The following is a 21,652-nucleotide window of genomic DNA, read 5'->3' as shown; positions in this document are numbered from 1 at the left end:
TCAGCCGCCGCCGCCGCCGCCTCGCTGAGGGGGGTCCGCCCGCCCGCAGCTCCGCTCGCAAGATGGCGGACGCATCGCCCCGCCGCTCCCGGCCGCCGCGCCACGCCCCCTCCGCCGCGCGGCCAATCAGCGGCCTCCGGGAAGCGGGGGGGTGGGCGGAGGAGGATCAGCCGGGAAGGAGGGCGGGGTTACATTTGCATAGGCGCGTGGCGAAGGAGGCGGCGCGCGCAGCGGCAGCGGCGGTGGGCGTGACCATCGAAGCTTCTCTCTCTCTCTCTCTCTCTCTCTCTCTCTCTCTCTCTCTCTGGCTCCTCCTCCCGTCGTAACAGCAGAAGGCGAGGGAAATCCTGAGGTCGTTCACGCGAGGACTTTCCACCGCCCGTTGGCCGGGATGAAAACTAGCATAATAATAATAATAATAATAATAATAATAATAATAATAATAATAAATAATAATAATAATAATAATAATAACAACAACAACAACAACAACAACAACAAAACAACATTAAAAATATTAAATAAAATAAATAAAATAAAAATAAATAAATAAAATAAAATAATAAAATAAAATAAAATAAAATAAAATAAAATAAAATAAAATAAAATAAAATAAAATAAAATAAAATAAAATAAAATAAAATAAAATATAAAAATAAAAATATTAAAAATAACATCCTCCGACAATACCTTAACAGTTCCTAGGTCCTTGGTTAGGACTCGAGCTGCTGAGCTATTAATCAGCATCAAAGGCTGTGAATCTCACTAAAGATTAACCAAATAATAATAATAATAATAATAATAATAATAATAATAATAATAATAATAATAATAATAATAATAATAATAAATAAATAAATAAAGCTTTTTATTACAGAAAAAAAAAAGAAAAATAAATAAAGAAGCTGTCTGGGTGTAGGTTCCAATCCCGTATTTCAAAGAGAGTGTCTCTAATGCGTCTCAACTTGGCCGTAGTTGAACCTAGATTTCTTGTTGCTTAAGCGAGACGGTGGTTAAGTGAGTTCTGACCCGTTTTACGACCTCTCTTGACACAGCGGTGCAGCGAATCGCTTTAAGCAGGGGAAGGAATCGCTTTGAATCGACCAACAAGTTAAATTACTAACTGGTTCAAGTGGTCATTAAGTGAATCCGGCTTCCCCGTGGACTATGCTTGTCAGGAGGGTCACTCAAGGGGATCACCTGACCCTCCGATGACACTGTCATCATCTTCATGTAACAACCCCATAATCCCTTGTGGTGTAGAGTCTGGGCAACTGAATAGAGCTAGCTGAGTGTTTTCATGGCCGGATACCTTTCCTGTCGCCAATGCGGAGTTTTGTTCAGCATATAAATTCTCATTGTGCCCAGAGAGATAGATCTGCCTCTACCTAGGATCGAACTCACAGCCTCCTGATTGTGAGGCAAGACCTCCATCTCTAGGCCACCGCACTACTCCCCCCCGATGACACTGTGACCGTCATAAATATGAACAGTATAAACAGTATAAATATAAACAGTTGCCAAGCATCCAAATTTTGATCATGTGATCGTGGGAATGCCGCAATGGTCGTAGGTGTGAAAAATAGATATAAATCACATTTTTTCCAGTGCCATTGTAATGTTGGACAGTCACTAAACGGATGGTTGCAAGTCAAAGACTACTTATAAAATGATTCGTCAACAAAGTGATGAAGGAAATGCCAAAACTTTTAATCAGGCAGAATCCAAATCATGTATTAAGGTTATTTCATTAGCAATGTTTATTCTTATATTTATTTCCCTGCCCAATTCCCGAGCAGTCATGTCTTCTTAAATATTTTTATTGGTGCCTTTCCCACCAGGAAAAAAAAAAATTGAGTGTTTTCACTGAATTCCTCTTCCTAACGTATTTCTTATTTGATGGAATTGGGTTTGGGGAATGCCTTCTTTTTCTCTAGTAAGAAAACATGATATATATTAACTCCTTTGGAAAAAACCCAAAAACTAACAGAAATGCCACTGTTTTCCCACCTGTTTTTACAATGTATTTCTCTCTCTAGTGTTTTAAAGCAATTCACTAAGTTTCCAGAACTCTGGATTAATAAGTGTGAAACAAATCATGCCACAGCTTGAAATTTTATTCCTCTTTCTCACGAAATATTTTGTTTCGCTATATCCTTGTTAAAACAAATTTCGTTTTCAGTCATTCGCATTTTCAGGTCTCTGTTTCTCTTCCGCTGCAGAGATTCTAACTCATTCTAACAATAAAATCACCTTGAGGGCCGATAGAAGAGAATATGTACAGCTCCGGGTTGAACTACGAGATCCTCGGTGCTCTCTGAGCTTGGCGGTTTTCTTGCAGACGTTTCATGACCCGAGTTGGAAGGGACCTTGGAGGTCTTCTAGTCCAACCCTCTGCTCGAACAGGGGACACACTATATCATCCCGGAGAAATGGCTGTCCAATCTCTTTGGAGAATAGGTTGTCCAACTCTCCTTTGGAGAGCAGCTCACTATAATTATAATCAGTGTCTTATCTCTGGTTAAATGTAGAGTGAGCAGTCAAAAACAGCAAACCCACTTCTGGCACTCAGTTGCAGGAATATTACGGGAACATAGGTTCAATCAATCAGAATAGAGCTGGAAGGGACCTTGGAGGTCTTCTAGTCTGACCCCGTTTAAGCAGGAGACCCTATACCAGCGCCTGTCCAATCTTTTCTTAAAAACCTCCAGTGTTGGAGCACCCACAACTTCTGGTGGCAAGTTGTTCCACTGGTTAATTGTCCTCGCAGTTAGGAAGTTTCTCCAGGTTGCTTCTCTCCTTTGGTTAGTCTCCATCCATTGCTTCTTGTCCTTGCCTTCTGGGGCCTTCTTCTTTGGGGCAGCCTCTCAAATACTGGGAGACGATTATCCTGTCTCCCGCCCAGTCCTTCTTTTCATTAAACTAGACATACCCAATTCCAGCAACCGTTCTACTCGCAAGGCTGTGGGTTCCACTTGTTTCGTGGAGGGCCACGTGCCATCCTTGTGTGTCTCCCTCTCCAAGCCCCTTAATAACATCCTTCCAGTGTTGCTCTTATGATGTCACCTGATGACCTCAGCTCTTTCAAAACACTGCAGGAAGACCTAAGCCCAGCCTAGCCTGGAGCCCCTTCAGATAGCCCTCCTCCCACCTCAAGCAATGTGCCACTAAATGACAGTTCAGATGGGAGGTTGGCACGCCCCACCCTTGGCATCATGGACGATGCTGCTGTGCTTAAGAAAAAAGGTTATATTTTGGGGAATACCTTGGGCGAGAGTTCCTTCGCCAAAGTGAAGTCGGCTTACTCGGAGCGCCTGAAAATCAACGTGGCGGTGAAAATCACCGACAGGAGGAAAGTTCCCAACGAGTTCCTGGAGAAATTTCTCCCTCGGGAGCTGGAGATCTTGTCGACCGTGAACCACTGCTCCATCATCAAAATCTACGAGATTTTCGAGACGGCTGGGAAAGTCTACATTGTCATGGAACTTGGCGTCCAGGGAGATTTATTAGAGTTTATTAAGAGCAACCGGGGACTGCCCGAAGAAGTGGCATGCCGGATGTTCCGCCAGCTGTGTTGTGCGGTCAAATATTGCCACGACTTAGACGTGGTCCACCGCGACCTGAAGTGCGACAATATCCTTCTCGACAAGGACATGAACGTCAAACTGTCGGATTTCGGCTTTTCCAAGCGGTGTTTCCGAGACGCGAACGGTAAAATCTTACCCAGCGAGACGTTTTGCGGCTCAGCGGCTTACGCTGCACCGGAGGTGATCCAGGGGATTCCTTATCACCCCAAAGTTTACGACATGTGGAGCTTAGGGGTGATCCTCTACGTCATGGTCTCCGGATTCATGCCTTACGACGATTCGAACGTCAAACGGATGCTCCGTCTGCAGAAGGAGCACCGGATCCTTTTCCCCGAATTTCTGAGCCTGGAATGCAAAGATCTGATTTTCCACATGCTTCAGCCGGACGTTTCTCACCGACTACGGGTCGAAGAGGTCCTAAATCATCCTTGGGTGCAAGGCAAGCACCTGAAGCCCTTCAAATTGCGAGATTAGCCAGATGGTAAAGTGCAAATGTTATCCGGAATACTTATTGCTTTGCAGAATGCAGTAAACCCGACAAATCTTTTCCTTCAGCGGCCCTGGCAGTGTTCTCCTTATTACATCCTTCTCTCTTTATTTTATGTGCACAGCAGAGGTGGGTTTCAGCAGGTTCTGACCAGTTCTGGAGACCCGGTAGAAGAAATTTTGAGTAGTTTGGAGAACCGGTAAATACCACCTCTGACTGGCCCTGCCTCCATCTATTCTCTGCCTCCCGAGTCCCAGCTGATCGGAAGGAAATGGGGATTTTACAGTATCCTTCCCCTGCCACGTCCACCAAGCCACGCCCACAGAACCGGTAGTAAAAAAAAAATTGAATCCTACCACTGGTGCACAGGTAGTCCTGGACTTACAACTTTTAGTTTAGTGTCCATTCGAAGTTACAACAGACTTGAAACCTAGGCCTGAGGGATGAGGGAATAGAAACACTGGGCCCTATCTAACAAAATGAAATTCAGTGTAGAGAAAAGTAAAGTCTTACACTTAGGCAAGAAAAACCAAAAGTACATATGGAGACTGGGTGAAACCTGGCTTAATAGCAGTGACTGGGAGAGGGATGTTGGAGTCTTAGTGGACAACCAAGCTAAATATGAGCCAGCCGTGTGCGGCGGCAGCCAAAAAAGCCAATGCAACCCTAAACTGCATTAACAGAGGGATACAATCAAGATCAAGGGAGGTACTATTTCCGTGTATTTCCGTGTATTTCGCTGTGCCCTCAAAACCTTGTTGTTCCGCCAGGCGGGGCTATCAATGTAAAGATTTTAATTGGTTTTAAAAACGGGATTTTATATTTGGGGTTTTATAACTGAGCCTTTTATTTAATAATTTTAATTATTTTTAAATTTTGTTTGTCTTGTGCTTTTAATCAGGCTGTACACCGCCCTGAGTCCCTCGGGAGAAGGGCGGTATAGAAATAAAATTATTATTATTATTATTATTATTATTAATAATAATAATAATAATAATAATAATAATAATAATAATAATAATAATATGACTCTATAAAGCCTTAGTAAGACCACACCTGGACTACTGCATCCAGTTTTGGTCACACTATAAAAAAGATGTGGAGACTCTAGAAAGAGTGCAGAGAAGAGCAACCAGGATGATTAGGGGACTGGAGGCTAAAACCTACAATGAACAGTTGCAGGAACTGGGCATGGCTAGTCTAGTGAAGAGAAGGACCAGGGGAGACATGATAGCAGTCTTCCAATATTTGAAAGGCTGCCACAGAGAGGAGGGGGTCAACTGTTTAAAACTGTTTAAACTCTTGCCGCAGGGCTTCAATGGGCCGCCCTGTAGCTGATCAGTGTTAAAAGAAAACAAATGAGTAGACCGGTGCCTGCAAAAATAAATGGGTAGACCGGTGCCTGCAAAAATACATGAGTAGACCGGTGCCAGCAAAAATAAATGGGTAGAGCAGTGCCTGCAAAAATACATGAGTAGACCAGTGTCTGCAAAAATAAATGGGTAGACCGGTACAGCTCTGCAAGAAGTTAAAAGCCTGGTAGACCAGTACCTCTGCTAAATCCTAAATAATTGTCACATGACCATCAAGCCACGCCCACAAAATAAGCCACGCCCACAGAACCGGTAGTAAAACAATTTAGAACCCACCCATGATCGGGACGAGGATTCGGCTTCGTCCTGCTGGGGGAAGCCTAGGTCAGAACAAATATTTCCTCCTTTACTCATCCTACAAGGAACTCCTAGGTCGACACCCGTAGCGTTTCCACTTTCAAAGCAACCTTCAAAAATAAAAAAGAAATCAGGTCTAGTGTGGAGAAAGAAAGACCCAGGTCATTCTCTTGTAGGCCAACCGAGTCAAGACTTGAATGACACATTTAGAAGTTTGAGTCTTCTAATGAATGCGTACCGCACGAGTTACGATTCTCTTTGTTGCGACTGCTTTTTGGAGAACCTCAAAATCCATGACAAATCACTCCGGCGGGGTGCATATCCGCAGCTGGGTTTATGACGGCCCTCCCTTTAATCCAAGGTCCCTTTCCGAATAATTTTGCAAAACTTAATGGAGAAGAAATGTCACCTTTAACGGGAGAGATTTAAGCATCTCCCTGCAGAGGCAGAGCAAATGCTCCTCATTATCTAGGACAGGTGGACATTTCAAAGCTCTCCTCCCAGGAGCTGCCTGAGACACTTCCGAGCTGGAACGGTTCATTTCCTTAAAAAAGAATCCTTCCCTTCGCAGGTTTGTTTATCGAAGCTTTGATGTACCATCAAGGAGATGGGCTGTGCCTCATTGGTATGCAACTGGGTGTATTCTCCTTGAAAGGGATCTCAAGGAAAGATGTGCCTTGGTAGCAGAGTGGACTAATGCACTGTTATTAACATCTGCTGCTTGCAATTACTGCAAGTTCAAATCCCACCAAGGCTCAAGGTTGACTCAGCCTTCCATCCTTTCTAAGGTAGGTAAATTGAGGACCCAGTTGTGGGGGCAATAAGCTGACTTTGTATAAATATACAAAAGTATGAAGGCTATTGCTGAGCACATTGTAAGCCACCCCGAGTCTCTGGAGAAGGGCGGCAAAAAAATTGAATAATAAATAGTTATTTTATTATAAGCCCTGGTAACGCAGCAGACTAAAGCACTGTTATTAACATCAGTTGCCTGCAATTACTGCAAGTTCAAATCCCACCAGGCTCAAGGTTGACTCGGCCTTCCATCCTTTCAAAGGTAGGTAAAATGAGGACCCAGATTGTGGGGGCAATAAGCTGACTTTGTATAAATATACAAAAGTATGAAGGCTATTGCTTAGCGCATTGTAAGCCGCCCTGAGTCTCCGGAGAAGGGCGGCATATAAATTAAAGCAAAAAAAAAAAACTATCAGGGCCGAACTGTTGCTGTACGGATTTTTGCTCCTGTATTCTACAGGAAATCCTTCACCTTACAACCGTCCGTTCGAAAGTTACAACACTTGGGAAACAGAGTCATATGACCAGTAGTGGGTTCCACTTTCTGTCACTACTGGTTCAGAACTGGGAGCGCGCGCATGCACAGAGCATCCCTGATGACGTCCGGGTGGGTGGACAGAGCCTCCTGTTGTGGTCGGCCCACAGCCTGCCGAGCTGGCAGCGGAGTCGGACAGCGATGAGGCTGAGGAAGAACATGGGCCAGTCCTGGAGGCTGGGGAAGGCCCGGATGAGGGCTCTGCGTCGGAGGCAGAGATGGGGCCAGGGCCATTGGGGAGTGATGTGCAGACTTCGGAGCCTCCAGAGGCTGACAGTAGAGAGGCAGAGGAACAGGAGGAGCCTGTTCCTAGTGCATGCATGAGAAGAGCTGCCAGAAGGCAAGATCAGCTAAAGCAAAAAGGACGACTCGGCAGTAAGGCCCAGAGATGATTGGCCCCTCTCATAAAGCTTAAAAGAACAGCTGTCCGACTCCGCTGCCAGCTTCGCAGACTGCTGGCGGACCACAACACCAAGATGTTTTGAAAATGCCAAGGTATTTGGGGGTAATTTGTATATTTCTCACGGGATGCAGGTACAAACAGGATCCGGCTGTTCTGGTCCTTATCACCTGTCATTTCCCCCCATCCCAATTTCCTATCATGTACACACAAAGCTTTATTGCCCCCTCCTTCTTCCCCCTTTCATCCTTCTTCTTTTTTTCTAGCAGGATACCTGTGGGAGCAGATCTGACACAAAGTCAATAAGGGACACCAGATTCCCTTCACAACCACGTGACCAGTAGTGGTATTCAGCCGGTTCGGATCAGTTTGAGCAAACCGGTAGTGGCGACCTGGGGGTGGGTCCCGTTTTGCCACATTTTCTAAGCTGCGTGCATGCGCGCCAGCCACGAATTCGAGCAAAGCGCATGCACGGAAGACCACGCGCCCACGTTCACATTTTCGGCGCGTGGCGAACCGGTGGTAAAATTCTGTGAAAGCCACTTCTGCACGTGACTCACTTAACTGGAGGGATTCGCTTAACAACCATGGCAAAAATATCAACATTGGGTCCAAGATACTTTGTTAAGCGAGACAAATTCTTGGAATACTCGTCCCAATTGTAGTCATAAGTGAAGGAGCCGCTGAACTCCGTTTGTGACGAAAGTGTTGATTCACAGCCCTGATGTGAAAAAACGAAGACCTATTAACCTCGTAAAATATTGGCCAAGCCTTAAGTTTCTACCGTAATTGACCTTAATATTCATACATTTCATTCGTACGGTATATAAATTCTTACTGGGTTTATAAAAGCTGGTTGAGAATACAAAGTCAGAACCATGGACAGTTCTCTCCAGAGCAAATTCTGGGTGATTTTTACGGATTCTTTTTGGATTCAAACTCTCTTCTTCGATTCAGCAAAATTCCCCAGTGTAATTGATCAGTGCCATTTATAAGGTTGTGAACATTTGCACAACCTCCATAAAAAGAACCTAAATGAGCCAAATGATAAAGAAAAAAAAATTACCATATTTTTCCGGAGTTTAAGACACTCCGGACTATAAGACCTCACTTTTTTTGGTGAGGAAAACAAGAAAAAGAAATCTGCCTCTGCCTCCCAGCAATTTTGCCTCATTGAAGCAAACAGCAAATAGCCTGCTTTACTTTCATTTTCGTTTTCAGCATAGCTTGAATAGCACAAAGGGAAAAAAAAACTGTTCCCGGCAATTTACCTCCTTGCAGCAAGCAGCAGAGGCCCGCGCAAAACAGCTGAGAGCAAAACAGCTGAGAGTCAGGAGGCCGATCCAATCAACTTGTGCTAATTAGGCTGTGCTGAAGCTGAAAGGAACTGTTTTTTTCTTGCTGTTTGCTTGCAAGGAGGTAAACTGCTGGGAGGCAGAGGCCAAAGAGTGGGGGCCAGTGGGTGGGCGGGGCTACATTCGGTGTATAAGACGCACCTAAATTTTCACCCCCTTTTAGGGGAGAAAAAGATGTGTCTTATACTCCGAAAAATACGGTAAGCGAGCTCTGAAAGACTGGGTTAACTGAGGAACACCACAGAAACAAAATATAAGGTAAAGGTAAAGATTCCCCTCGCACATATATGCTAGTCATTCCTGACTCTGCTCATCTCCGTTTCAAAGCTGAAGAGCCAGCGCTGTCCGAAGACGTCTCCGCGGTCATGTGGCCGGCATGACTCAATGCCAAAGGCGCACGGAACGCTGTTCCCTTCCCACCAAAGGTGGTCCCTATTTTTCTACTTGCATTTTTTTTAACGTGCTTTCGAACTGCTAGGTTGGCAGAAGCTGGGACAAGTCACGGGAGCTCACCCCGTTACGCAGCGCTAGGGATTCGAACCGCCGAACTGCCGGCCTTTCGATCGACAAGCTCAGCGTCTTAAGCCACTGAGCCACTGCGTCCCCCAAACAAAATATAAGTCATTAAAACTTTTTTTAAAAAGTGAAAATGGGTAGATTTGGGAAATGGTACCGACCACTTCCGAGCTCAGTTACATCGTACCTTTTTTTTTAAAAAAAGCTTTAAAATCCATTCCATGTCAAAATGGCCAAAAGGTGCTTTTTCAAGAGGCCACTGGATTTTCTTTGTTTTTCCTTGAAGACGTTTTCAAAGTCCAGTGGCCTCTTGAAAAAGCCGCTTTGGGACAACTATGATCTGGATGACTGAGAATCTCCATAGACACGCAGTATCGAAATATTTCAATACTTCTGTGTCATGCCCTTGTTTTGTGTTACTATTTGTTATCCTATACATACACACTCTCTCCCTCTCCCTCTCCCTCTCCCTCTCTCTCTCTCCATCCCTCCCTTTCTCTCACCTTAGTAAGACCACACCTAGAGTCCTGCATCCAGTTTTCGTCCCCACACTATAAAAAAGATGTGGAGACTCTAGAAAGAGTGCAGAGAAGAGCAACCAGGATGATGAGGGGACTGGAGCCTAAAACCTACGATGAACGGTTGCAGGAACTGGGCATGGCTAGTCTAGTGAAGAGAAGGACCAGGGGAGACATGAGAGCAGTCTTCCAATATTTGAGGGGCTGCCACAAAGAGGAAGGGGTTAAGCTATTTTCCAAAGCACCTGAAGGCCAGACAAGGAATAATGGATGGAAACTGAACAAGGAGAGATTCAACCTAGAAATAAGGAGAATTTTTCTGACATTGAGAACAATCAACCCATGGAACAGAAGTCGCCTTCAGAAGTTGTGGGAGCTTCATCACTTGAGACTTTCAAGAAGAGATTGGACTGCCATTTGTCAGAAATGATGTAGGGTCTCCTGCTTGGGTGGGGGGGTTGGACTAGATGACCTACAAGGTCCCTTCCAACTCTATTAATCTGAATCTGAAATCCTTACATCACTCCCTCCAGTTCTTTGAATGCGATGCTTTAAATCAAATATAGCTCTCAGCTCAATTCGGGTCCCAGTTTCTATAACTCAGTTGAGGATGTATCTGTGCCATCCCTCCTTACATCTGCCAACGACAACGGGAACAGATGCTTCAGTCTTTTTCAGATCAAACCAATTTCATGCCCTATCTTGATATCAACGTGTACTAAAATTATTTTTTAAAAATACACCAAAAGAAAAGTAAGATTATACTGGATCGGTGGCTAGTTTGGTCCTCCCCAACTCTAGAGTTCTAAAACGAAAGTTCAAGGATGCAGAAGACAGAACAGCAAAAGGAGATCATGTCTGTGGACAATCAGGAGGTTGTGAGTTCGATCCTAGGTAGAGGCAGATGTAGGGTCTCCTGCTTGGGCAGGGGGTTGGACTAGATGACCTGCAAGGTCCCTTCCAACTCTGTTAATCTGTTAATCTGATACATACTCTTGTCTGATCCACTTAAGAAGTTCATCCCTTCTCCATCATGTCACCATGATGTAGGCTCTTCTCGTTTGCTCCCAAGCTGACTAGTTTATCTTCAGTCAGGATCAAACATGGCTTGGCTTTGTGACATCACGGAAGGATGTTAAGAATTCTGCTGCCTCCAACTTAAGGAGAGAAACACCATTCTGAAACATATAGAAATCTGGATGGAAAGGGGGCAGCTGAGGGGAGGTTATGCCCTGTCAACTTGAAGCTCAGGGTTGCCTCCAGAGACAATGGATGACGCCGAGGTCCTTAAAAAGAGAGGCTACATTATGGGTATCAACCTCGGAGAGGGTTCGTACGCAAAAGTGAAATCCGCTTATTCAGAACGGTTGAAGTGTAACGTGGCGGTCAAGATCATCGATAAGAAGAAAGCTCCCCGAGACTTCCTGGAGAGGTTTCTCCCACGAGAGATTGAGATGTTGGCCAGGGTGAAGCATCACGCCATTGTCAAGACCTACGAAATCTTCGAGACCTCCGAAGGGAAAGTCTACATCGTCACCGAACTCGGGGTCCAAGGAGACCTGTTGGAGTTCATCAAGAAGAAAGGAGCCATTCCCGAAGAGATTGCCCGTAAGATGTTCAACCAATTAGCCAGCGCCATTAAATACTGCCACGAGTTGGACATCGTCCACCGGGACTTGAAATGCGAGAACTTGCTCCTGGATAAAGAATACAACATCAAACTGACGGATTTTGGCTTCTCCAAACGCCTGTCTCGGGACGACGACGGGCGGGTCATTCTTAGCAAAACCTTCTGCGGGTCTGCTGCCTACGCGGCTCCCGAAGTGCTCCAGGGCATCCCCTACCAGCCCAAGGTTTACGACATCTGGAGCATGGGCGTCGTGCTGTTCATCATGGTCTGTGGCTCCATGCCTTACGATGAGTCCAACATTAAAAAAATGCTCAAGCTACAGAAAGAGCACAGAGTCCACTTTCCCCGTTCCAAAATCCTATCGGTGGAATGCAAGGACCTCATCTACCATATGCTGCAGCCCGACGTGACTCGACGGCTCTGCATCGACGAGGTTTTGATGCACATCTGGCTGCAGGAACCCAAAGCCGTTTCAGACTCCGTGCTGACCAAATCAGGCGAGTGCTCGCAGCATCAGAACCAGATCCGGTCCCTCTTCGGAAAGGAAAGCGTTTCGCAGCCTTCGGATAACGAACAAGTGAAACAAGAAATACGGCACGAGGATCTCGAGAATCTAGACAATCTCTCTGAGCAGATACAAAGGACTTCCCTCTGAAAGGAAGACGTCCATTCGACATTATCTCTCCCTTCCCCCACAAAAAAAACAAAATTGGTTTCCAAGACTGCCAAACTCAATTTATTTCTTTTAAAGGGCTATGTTCTGGACGGGTTTGAAAAAGAGACGAAGGATTGGATGGGGCAACAGGAATGTTTGAAGCCCTTTCACGTTATTTTGGAAGATCCAGGACCTCTAACATCTCCATATTTCTATATTTCTTATTTGCACAAAATCGGAACGAGTTTCCCCCCTCGGTTAAATCTTCTCCATAGGGAAGATTATAGACAGACCCGTGGATTGGAAGCGGGGGGGACGTGAATTTTCGGAACCGTGGGGTCTCTCTAAAATTCGTAACTGGTGTTTATGCTACCATAAAATCTACTCTATCACATCTCAGAGGCTGAAGAACCGTCTGTTATAGCATCAGCCAATGTCTTGTGCTTTTTTGGGGTGTGGGGGGGGCGGGGCGAGCGGGATTTACAACTTTCATTTAGCAGCTTCTGTCAAAACCAACCCCCCCCCCCCAAAAAAAGCCTCAAGGTATGTAAATGGCCTCTGCGTGATTGTTTTAAAACGTACATATAAAATGGTAAAGCCTCCCTCGAGTCCAGCTTGGCTCCTGGAGGTTTCATTTGTTGCTTTCTTAGCAACCATGCAGAAAAGTGTGATCGGCCGAGTTTTCTTTTTAATTTCTCAGTCTGGTTTCTGAAAACGTTTGGCACCCTACTCGTTTTTTTACTCCATTAGCAGGCCATTATACAATTCCTCCTCCTCCTTCTCTTAGTCCTTCTCCTTCTCCTCTTCCTTCTCCTCCTTCTCCTCTGTCCTTCTGCTCCTCCTCCTCTTCCTTCTCCTCCTCTTTTTAGTCATTCTCCTCCTTCTCCTCTTCTTAGTCCTTCTCCTCCATCTCTTCATCTTTCTCCTCCTTCTCTTCGGAGTCCTTCTCCTTCTCATCTTTCTCCTCCTCCTCTTCTGAGTCCTTCTCCTTCTCATCTTTCTCCTCTCTTCTTAGTCCTTCTCCTTCTCCATCTCCTCTTCCTTCTCCTCCTTCTCTTCTTAGTCCTTCTGCTCCTCCTCCTCTTCCATCTTTCTCCTTCTCTTCTCCTTTCTCTTCTCTTCCTCCTCCTCTACTTTCTCCTCCTTCTCCATCTCCTCCTCCTCTTCCTCCTCTTAGTCCTTCTCCTCCATCTCTTCATCTTTCTCCTCCATCTCTTCTTAGTCCTTCTCCTCCTCCACCTCCTCCTCCTCTTCTTAGTCCTTCTCCCCGTCCGTCCCCCTCTTCCTCATTATCAGTCTGGCTACCTGTGCTTCTTTGCTCATGATCATTATTATATTTTTATCCTGCCTTTTTAATACACAAGTCAAGGTAGCAAATTTATCTAATACTCCTATTATTATGATGTCTTCTCTCAAAATTCAATAGAAATGTGGGAAGGCAGAGAGATACCCAAGCTAATATAAATAGAATAAAGAAAAGCATCCAGGCTGGGGGATTCTGGGAGTTGAAGTCCACAAGTTTTAAAGCGATCGTCCCAAAGGTGCATATTCAAAAGACGACTGGGCTTCCTTTCTTTTTCCTTGAAGACGTTTCATTTCTCATCCAAGAAGCTTGTTCAGTTCTGGCTTGAACAGTGGAGGATGGATGGATTTGTATTCTTTGCAGTCATCTGGTCGTTAGCGCTCCCTCTGAGAGTCCTTCCATCCTCCACCAGCAGTCAGAACTGAAGAAGCTTCTTGGATGAGAAGTGAAATATTTTCAAGTGGAAAAAAAAAAACCAAGACAGTTTGCCTTTTTGAAAAAGCACCTTTGGGACAACCATGTCCTGGACGACTGAGACTCTCCAGAGACTTTTAAAGGAGTCAGTTTGAGAAGCACTGGGTTACCCCTTCCTTCCCAACAGCATGTTACCAATACGAACAGTGGCTCCATTGCCTGGGAAAAGCGCCACAGAAATTCAGGCACTTCATCTGGGGCTGAGCAAAGAGAAGACGAAGTTGGTGTCACTGATGATTTTTGCAAGACTGAAAGGCAATTTGTGAAGACACAACGCCACACAAGATGATGCAAGCTCTGAGAAATTTAAGCGTATGCAATATAAGTGGAGTTTGTTTATTCAAATTTAAGTGCAAAAAATAATTGGACATAAGTCCCCTTTTTCAGTGCCGTTGTAATTTCGGCCACTAAATGAACTGTTACAAGTCAAGGACTACTTGCATAACAGACTCACTGATCAGACGCAGCATGAAAGTTCGCACGCATTGTGAGCTAATCTTTCTCCTTCAGTGTTATTTGGTATTAAAAAGATATTTTTTGTGGTCCTGGAGATAGCCCAGAACCATGAATGCTGATGTCCATTGGAGGCTGACCCATTATCTACTACTCTTTCAAAATCATCTGAATTTGTGGTCATGTACCATGATGCCAGTCCCAACGATGCATATTTAAAAAAATCCTTTTACACTTTTATTTGTCTGGGTTCATGGCTCATGCAATCCTTGAGCCTTGGTACTACAGTGGTTTAAAGCACCCTGTTATTAACACAGCTGCCTGCAATTTACTGCTGGTTCGAATCTCTCCAAGGCTCAAGGTTGACTCAGCCTTCCATCCTTTCTAAGGTAGGTTAAATGAGGACCCAGTTTGTGGGGGCAATAAGATGACTTTGTATAAATATACAAAAGGATGAAGGCTATTGCTTAGCGCATTGTAAGCCGCCCTGAGTCTCCGGAGAAGGGCGGCATATAAATCAAATTAAAAAAAAAAAAAAAATCCGCCCCTCCCACCCCTCAAAAAAACAGGCATGATTTATTTGCAATTTTAATGGAAGCAGAGACCCTTGGAAAAAGTAACTCGATGAGGATAATGTATTTCTTTCATCTTCACCTAAAGGAACTATAGTTGCTTAAAGATCACAAGGGATGAAATGGTGTATAGGATTCCCTGCTTGAGTACGGGGTTGGACTAGAAGACCTCCAAGGTCCCTTCCACCTGTTATTCTGTTTTGTTGTTAACGTTCGTCACAAATTCGAGGGACTTTTAAAATCTGGGGTATTATTTCAGAATAACTTAACAATGAAGATTAGCGCTTATCTTGGACATATTTCATCAATTCTTCTCAGAATTTATAAGCAAGCCAAATTAAATCTTGAGAAGGTAATTCAGAGTTTGAGCAAATAAGGAAAAGGGAAAGGTTCCCCTCGCGCATATGTGCTAGTCGTTCCCGACTCTAGGGGGCGGTGCTCATCTCCGTTTCAAAGCCGAAGAGCCAGCGCTGTCCGAAGACGTCTCCGTGGTCATATGGCCGGCATGACTCAACGCCAAAGGCGCACGGAACGCTGTTCCCTTCCCACCAAAGGTGGTCCCTATTTTTCTACTTGCATTTTTTAATGTGCTTTCGAACTGCTCGGTTGGCAGAAGCTGGGACAAGTCACGGGAGCTCACCCCGTTACGCGGCACTAGGGATTCGAACCGCTGAACTGCCGACCTTCTGATCGACAAGCTTAGCATCTTAGCCACTGAGCTCCCCACCATTATAAACCAATCAATTAAACAGCAAACTTTAAAAAGCCAATTTGCAGGAAATCCAGGTATTTTCACACAGGTCATTGCAGTGTCGTTCTCTTTAGAGTACACCAGAATTTAAAAGCAAGCAAAAAAAAGCATGGAATGAGATCTTCTTTAAAATCTCTGTGAACGTTTAAAGATGGCTTATCTCAATGAGGCCGAGCAACAGTGCTCCTGCCATTGGCTTGGAGATTATATGGGTCCCGGCAACGGAGCCCAAGTATTTCTCTCTTCTTTAACTATAACAGACTATAATAGAATAACTGTTGGAAAGGACCTTGGAGGTCTTCTAATCCTCCTCAGGTAGGAAACCCTCCACCATTTCAGACAAGTGGTTGTCCAATCTCTTTTTAAAAACTTCCAGTGTTGGAGCACCCACAAGTTCTGGAGGCAAATTGTTCCACTGATTAATTGTTCTCACTGTCAGGAAAGTTCTCCTTAGTTCTAGGTTGCTTCTCTTCTTGGTTAGTTTGCATCTCTTGCTTCTTGTCCTGCCTTCAGGTGCTTTGGAGAAGAGCTGGACCCCCTCTTCTTTGTGGCAGCCCCTCAAATATTGGAACACTGCTGTCATGTCACCCCGGGTCCTTTTCATTAGACAGACCCAATTCCTGCAACCGTTCTTCGTATGTTTTAGCCGCCAGTCCACTCAGCATCTTCGTTGCTCTTTCTCTGCACTCTTTCTAGAGTCTCCACATCTTTTTCACATCGTGGAGACCAAAACTGGATGCAGGATTCCAAGGGTGGCCTTACCAAGGCATTAACACTTTCATGTGATCTTGATTCTATCCTTCTCTTAATGCAGCCTAGGATTGTGTTGGGGTGTGTGTGTTTTTTTTTTTGGCAGCTGCAGGACACTTCTCACTCATATTTAAGCAATTGTTCACTAGGACTCCAAGTTGCAGTTACTACTATTGAGCCAGGTACCACCATCCATGCCAAGAAGGCGAACCTTCTTGGCATGGAGTGCCAAAATGGGAGCATGCGTGCGCATGCCAGAAACTGAAAGAGCAGCCGCCTGGCGCACATGTGCATGCCGGGAGGCTTCTCTTCCGGTTTCTGGCACACACATGCATACCGCCCACCCAGTATCCTGGTTTCTGGTGCGCATGCACGCGTGAAGATCAGCTGCCCGGTGCACATGCACGCGCCGGGAAGATGATCTTCTGGTTTTCGGCGCTCCTGCATCAGCTGGCCAGCACGCTGGAACCCAGAACAGCAACAGGCAACAGCTCGTGTGCTGGGAGAGATGGCTGTGTGTGCCACTTCCAGCACATGTGCCATAGGTTCACCATCCCGGACCTATACTATACCTATGCGTTTGGTTTTTCTTACCTCAGTGTAAAACCTTACTTTTCTCTACATTTAATTTCATTTTAGGGCACAATGTTCAAGTCTGCCGAGATCCTTCTGGATATTGAGACTATTTTCTGGAGTATTGGCTATTCCTGCCAGCTTGGTATCATCTGCAAATCTCATGAGGCCTGCTTCCAGGGGTGAAATGCTCCCGGTTCGGATCAGATTGCCCGATCCAGTAGCGATGGTGGCGGGTGGTTCGGAGAACCAGTAGCAAAAATCGCTGTCCACCCCACCATGCCCAGCTGAGCTGCGTGATCATCAGAAGCTTCTTTTTTTTTTTTTTACTTTTAAAAGCATTTTTTCTTCGGCCGAAAAAATGCTTTTAAAAGTAAAAAAAAAAAAAAAAGCCTCTGACGATCGCGCGGCTCAGCTGGGATCGTCAGAGGCTTTTAAGAGCATTTTTTCTTCTTCGAAGAGGTTGTAGGAAAAATGCTTTTAAAAGCCTCTAACGATCCCAGCTGAGTTGCCTGATCGTCAGACGCTTTTTTTCTTTTAAAAGCCAAAAAAAAAAAATGCTTTTAAAAGTAAAAAAAAAAAAAAAAGCCTCTGCCGATCAGGCAACTCAGCTGGGATCATCAGAGGCTTTTAAAAGCATTTTTTTTTTTTTACAACCTCTTCGGCCGAAGAGGTTGTTAGAAAAAATGCTTTTAAAAGTTTTTTTTTTAAAAAAGTTGGCCACGCCCACCCAGTCACATTACCACCACCACCAAGCCACGCCCACAGAACCGGTAGTAACAAATTTTACATTTCACCACTGAAATCCCCTCGTCCCAATGAGGCCGAGCAAGAATGCTCTTGCCATTGGCTTAGAGGTTCCCCCGGTCCAAGCAATGGAGATCCATTCGCCCAGTATTTCTCCCGGCTTTATGAGGTCACATGGAAACAGCATCCTTTAAACAATGCCCAAAGTTCCATTCCAATCAGCCTCCAAGGGCTTCCACAGCAGGAAACGGATCATCCCCCGATGACCACACGCCATGGAACAGACACTCAATGGCTGAACGCATACGTCAACCATGTGACCAAACTTCTCATAACCACGGCCTACAGCATCATGGACGATGCTGCTATCCTTAAAAAGAGAGGCTACATCATGGGCGCGAATTTAGGGGAAGGATCCTATGCCAAAGTGAAATCTGCCTACTCGGAACGGCTGAAGTTCGATGTAGCTATCAAAATCATCGACCGGAAGAAAGCGCCTCCGGATTTCTTGGAGCGGTTCCTCCCGAGAGAAATCGACATCTTGGCCAAAGTCAACCACCACTCCATCATCAAAACCTACGAGATCTTCGAGACCTCCAACGGCAAAGTCTACATCGTGATGGAGCTCGGCATCCAGGGCGACTTGCTGGAATTCATCAAGCTGAAAGGGGAGATGCCCGAAGACATCGCTCGCAAGATGTTCCGTCAACTGTGCACCGCCATTAAATACTGCCACGACAGCGACATCGTGCATCGGGATTTGAAGTGCGAAAACCTTCTACTCGACAAAGATTACCACATTAAACTTTCGGACTTTGGTTTCGCCAAACGGCTGGTACGGGACGAAGACGGCAAAGTGATTTACAGCAAAACTTTCTGCGGGTCCGCTGCTTACGCCGCCCCGGAGGTCTTGCAGGGAATCCCTTACGAGCCCAAAATTTACGACATGTGGAGCCTGGGGGTTATCCTCTACATCATGGTCTGTGGCTCCATGCCTTACGATGACTCGAACATCCGGAAAATGTTACGCTTGCAGAAGGAGCACAGGGTGCATTTCCCCAAGTCCAAAAACCTGACTATCGAATGCAAAGATCTCATTTATCGCATGCTTCAACCCGACGTGTCAAGACGGTTGCGCATCGAAGAGGTTTTAAGTCACATATGGATGCAGCCCGGCAAAATCAGAGCGTTGTCGGCCACGTCCGTCGGGAAGAATGGAGAGAGTTCGCGCAGCACAGCCGAGCAAAAGTCGGAGCACCGAACCGAACGGGAGAAGAATAGCAAAAGCGAATCCAAACAGACTATCTCCACCGTGGCTCCTCGGCTGGAAGCGGTGGAAGAAGTGGAGGAGGTCATCGAAGGAGAGAAGCGCGACGAAGAAGTGGAGAAGATTGCAGAAGAGTTCGAAAGTAACCTTTGACGTTCGACGGACGCCCTCGCCCCAAAGCAGCAAGACCCCTCGCGTAAGAGGTAGCCCAGTTAACCCACTGGAGAGAGCGGTGTGTGGAATAAAGTTAAGAGCTAAGCCGGAAGACGCGATCTGAAACGAAAGGCCACATACTGAACAAGCCTTTCTGAATCAGCAGCTTATTGTAGGCTAAAAGGCCGTTTTATTAAATATTTTTTTAAATGGATTAAAAACACTGGGCTGTAGCTGGCAACTCCGGGGATGAATTTTACCCAGACGTGCAGAAGGCAGGAAGACGTGGTTCAACTCCAGGAATGGGACAACTCTCCATGGCCAGAGGACAATTCAATAATTCAATTTAATGGTGTGGTGTTTTTTTTTTTTAAATTAAAACGTATTTTAATTTTCGTCAATTCACATTTTGTTTTGTCCCTCCTTTGCCCTCCTTGCTTTGATGATTCTATAGCACCGTTTCCTTCGATATTTAGGGTGAACTCTGGTCCCGCGGCGAGTTGGCCTGAGGAGAATCAGCCATGGTATTCGTAGGTGCTCCGTCACTGGAGGTTTTTAAGAAGAAATTGGACAGCCACCTATCTGAAATTGTAGAGGGCCGTGATGGTGAACCTATGGCACGCGTGCCAGAGATTGCACACAGAGCCCTCGCTGTGGGCATGCGTGCTATTGCCAATTGCTCTTCTGATTTCTGGTGCGCCAGCTGGTATTCGTGTGTGCCGAGCGCTGAAAACCCAAAGACCAGCTGACTAGCTGGCCTTTGGATTTCCGGTGGGCATGCTTTGCGTACGCCGGAGCGCTGGAAACCCAAAAACCAGCTGGCTGCTGCGTATGCACACACCGGCCAGTTGGGGTTCAAGTTTCTGCCGCTCTGGTGCATGCACCCACACATGCATGCGCATTCCGGGTTGGCCACTCAGTGCCGAAAAGGTTCGCCATCACTGGTATAGGGTCTCCTGTTTGAGCAGGGGGGTGGACTAGAAGACCTCCAAGGTCCCTCGCTGTTCTATTCTGATTGAAATACACCGCACCCACTATGAAAGCCCCATTCACAAGAGATTCATAAGCTTAATTGGATTTGGTTTAGATCCTGTGACTTCTAACAGCAAGGGCATAGAATTCCTTCCAGTTTCTAGCCAAGGGGAGAGGGGGGGACGACATTGGGGAAAATGGTTCACTTAATGGCCAAAGTTGTTGCTTAATGCGTGCTGCAAAAAAAATGTCAAAAAATCGGATCTGGTCTTGTGGCCCATCAGGGGCCTGTGCAGCTCGTAGTTGATTCGGACAGCGAGGAGGCTGGTGTGGTGCTGTGCCAGCAGACTGTGCAGCTGGCACACAAGTCAGACAATGAGGAGGCTGGAGAAGATGTGGTACCAGAGGCGGGGATTCAGCCAGGGCCTTCAGAACCTCCAGAAGCTTCTTTAAGTGAAGAGGAAGAAGAGGAGGAGCCTCTTCTCGATGCACGGGTGCATAGAGCTGCCAAAAGGAGGAGTGGCTCCTCAGGAGGAGGTCTCCTCGAGAGTAAGGCTTGGGGCTGATTGGCCACTCCCTTAGCCTATTTAAGGAAGGACCAAGACTGAAGCAATTTGCAGGGAACAACTTCGTTCACTCTCCTTCGTGTCCTGATCTTAGTTCTCTTATCAGTTTCCTGCAAATTGCTTCTGGGCTTTCTGCCAACCATAGTAAGGTTACGATTATTTATTCTTTGGATTCTTGTAGGCTGTTAAGAAAGTTAATTAACAGCCTTTATTTGAAAAAAGACTGATTTAATTTAGTAAACTAAGGTTTGTACAGACTTTGTGTGTGCTGCATTCTTTGGTGTCCGTAGCTGGGGCAGAACATCTGGTCACATGAGGCCTTGGCTTACAATCGCAACAAATTACAATCTTAATTCTGGGGCTACCTGGGTAGTCCTCGACCACCAATTGAGCCCAACATTTCTGTTGCCAGGCAACAGATGGTGAGTTTTGCTCCATTTTATGACCTTTCTTGCTGTAGTTGTTAAATTAGTAATACAGACGTTATGTGAATCTGGCTTCTCCATTAACTTTGCTTATCAGAAGGCCGCCAAAGGGGACAACACAACCCAAGTGTCTGAACGTTGATCCCATGACCCTGATGAATGCCGCGACTGTCGTTAAGTGTGAAAAACAAGTCATTTTTTTCAGCGTCGTTCAAACGGTCACTGAACAAACTGTTGTTAAGTCGAGGACTATCTGAACAGGCAGACGTTCAAAAGGGATCTATCCCAATCCCTAGGTGCCGGCATTTGTGTGCCACAAGAGCGGGGGATCTACTAAATTCAAACAGATTTGCTTCCAGGAAAATAACAACAATCCAAAGAACAGATGTGCCATCTTTTGTTCGTACTTTTAACACAGTGTTGTCTTTGTACTGCTTCAACAACAGTCAAACGGGGACACTGTACGACTTCCTTTTTAATTTTTATATTAACGAACTT

At 45.6% G+C, this 21,652-nt stretch overlaps 3 protein-coding genes across 3 annotated transcripts; all 3 read left to right on the top strand.

Annotated features, from left to right (window-relative positions):
* The first annotated feature begins 3,209 nt into the window (after positions 1-3,209).
* Positions 3,210-4,061, top strand: LOC139321891 (testis-specific serine/threonine-protein kinase 1-like). The gene has a single exon (XM_070950818.1). The coding sequence runs from the start codon at positions 3,216-3,218 to the stop codon at positions 4,059-4,061; it is 846 nt and encodes a 281-aa protein (XP_070806919.1). The 5' UTR covers positions 3,210-3,215.
* A 7,070-nt stretch (positions 4,062-11,131) lies between these two features.
* On the top strand, positions 11,132-12,148 carry LOC139321899 (testis-specific serine/threonine-protein kinase 1-like). The gene has a single exon (XM_070950829.1). It carries the CDS (start codon positions 11,132-11,134, stop codon positions 12,146-12,148), a length of 1,017 nt encoding a protein of 338 aa, XP_070806930.1.
* A 5,960-nt stretch (positions 12,149-18,108) lies between these two features.
* TSSK2 (testis specific serine kinase 2) lies at positions 18,109-19,204 on the top strand. Its single transcript, XM_070950796.1, has one exon. It carries the CDS (start codon positions 18,124-18,126, stop codon positions 19,189-19,191), a length of 1,068 nt encoding a protein of 355 aa, XP_070806897.1. The 5' UTR covers positions 18,109-18,123; the 3' UTR covers positions 19,192-19,204.
* Positions 19,205-21,652: the final 2,448 nt, after the last annotated feature.

Source organism: Pituophis catenifer, unplaced genomic scaffold (genome assembly GCF_029215685.1).
Source record: "Pituophis catenifer annectens isolate HBS135680 unplaced genomic scaffold, rPitCat1.0.hap2 SCAF_10, whole genome shotgun sequence".
NCBI classification, from domain to species: Eukaryota; Metazoa; Chordata; class Lepidosauria; order Squamata; family Colubridae; genus Pituophis; species Pituophis catenifer.
This window is presented reverse-complemented; position numbering and strand designations above follow the sequence as displayed.

What these genes read in the sequence shown, in the direction of transcription:
- LOC139321899 (XM_070950829.1), top strand. Translation starts at nt 11,132, where the DNA reads ATGGATGACGCCGAGGTCCTTAAAAAGAGAGGCTACATTATGGGTATC.
- TSSK2 (XM_070950796.1), top strand. Translation starts at nt 18,124, where the DNA reads ATGGACGATGCTGCTATCCTTAAAAAGAGAGGCTACATCATGGGCGCG.
- LOC139321891 (XM_070950818.1), top strand. Translation starts at nt 3,216, where the DNA reads ATGGACGATGCTGCTGTGCTTAAGAAAAAAGGTTATATTTTGGGGAAT.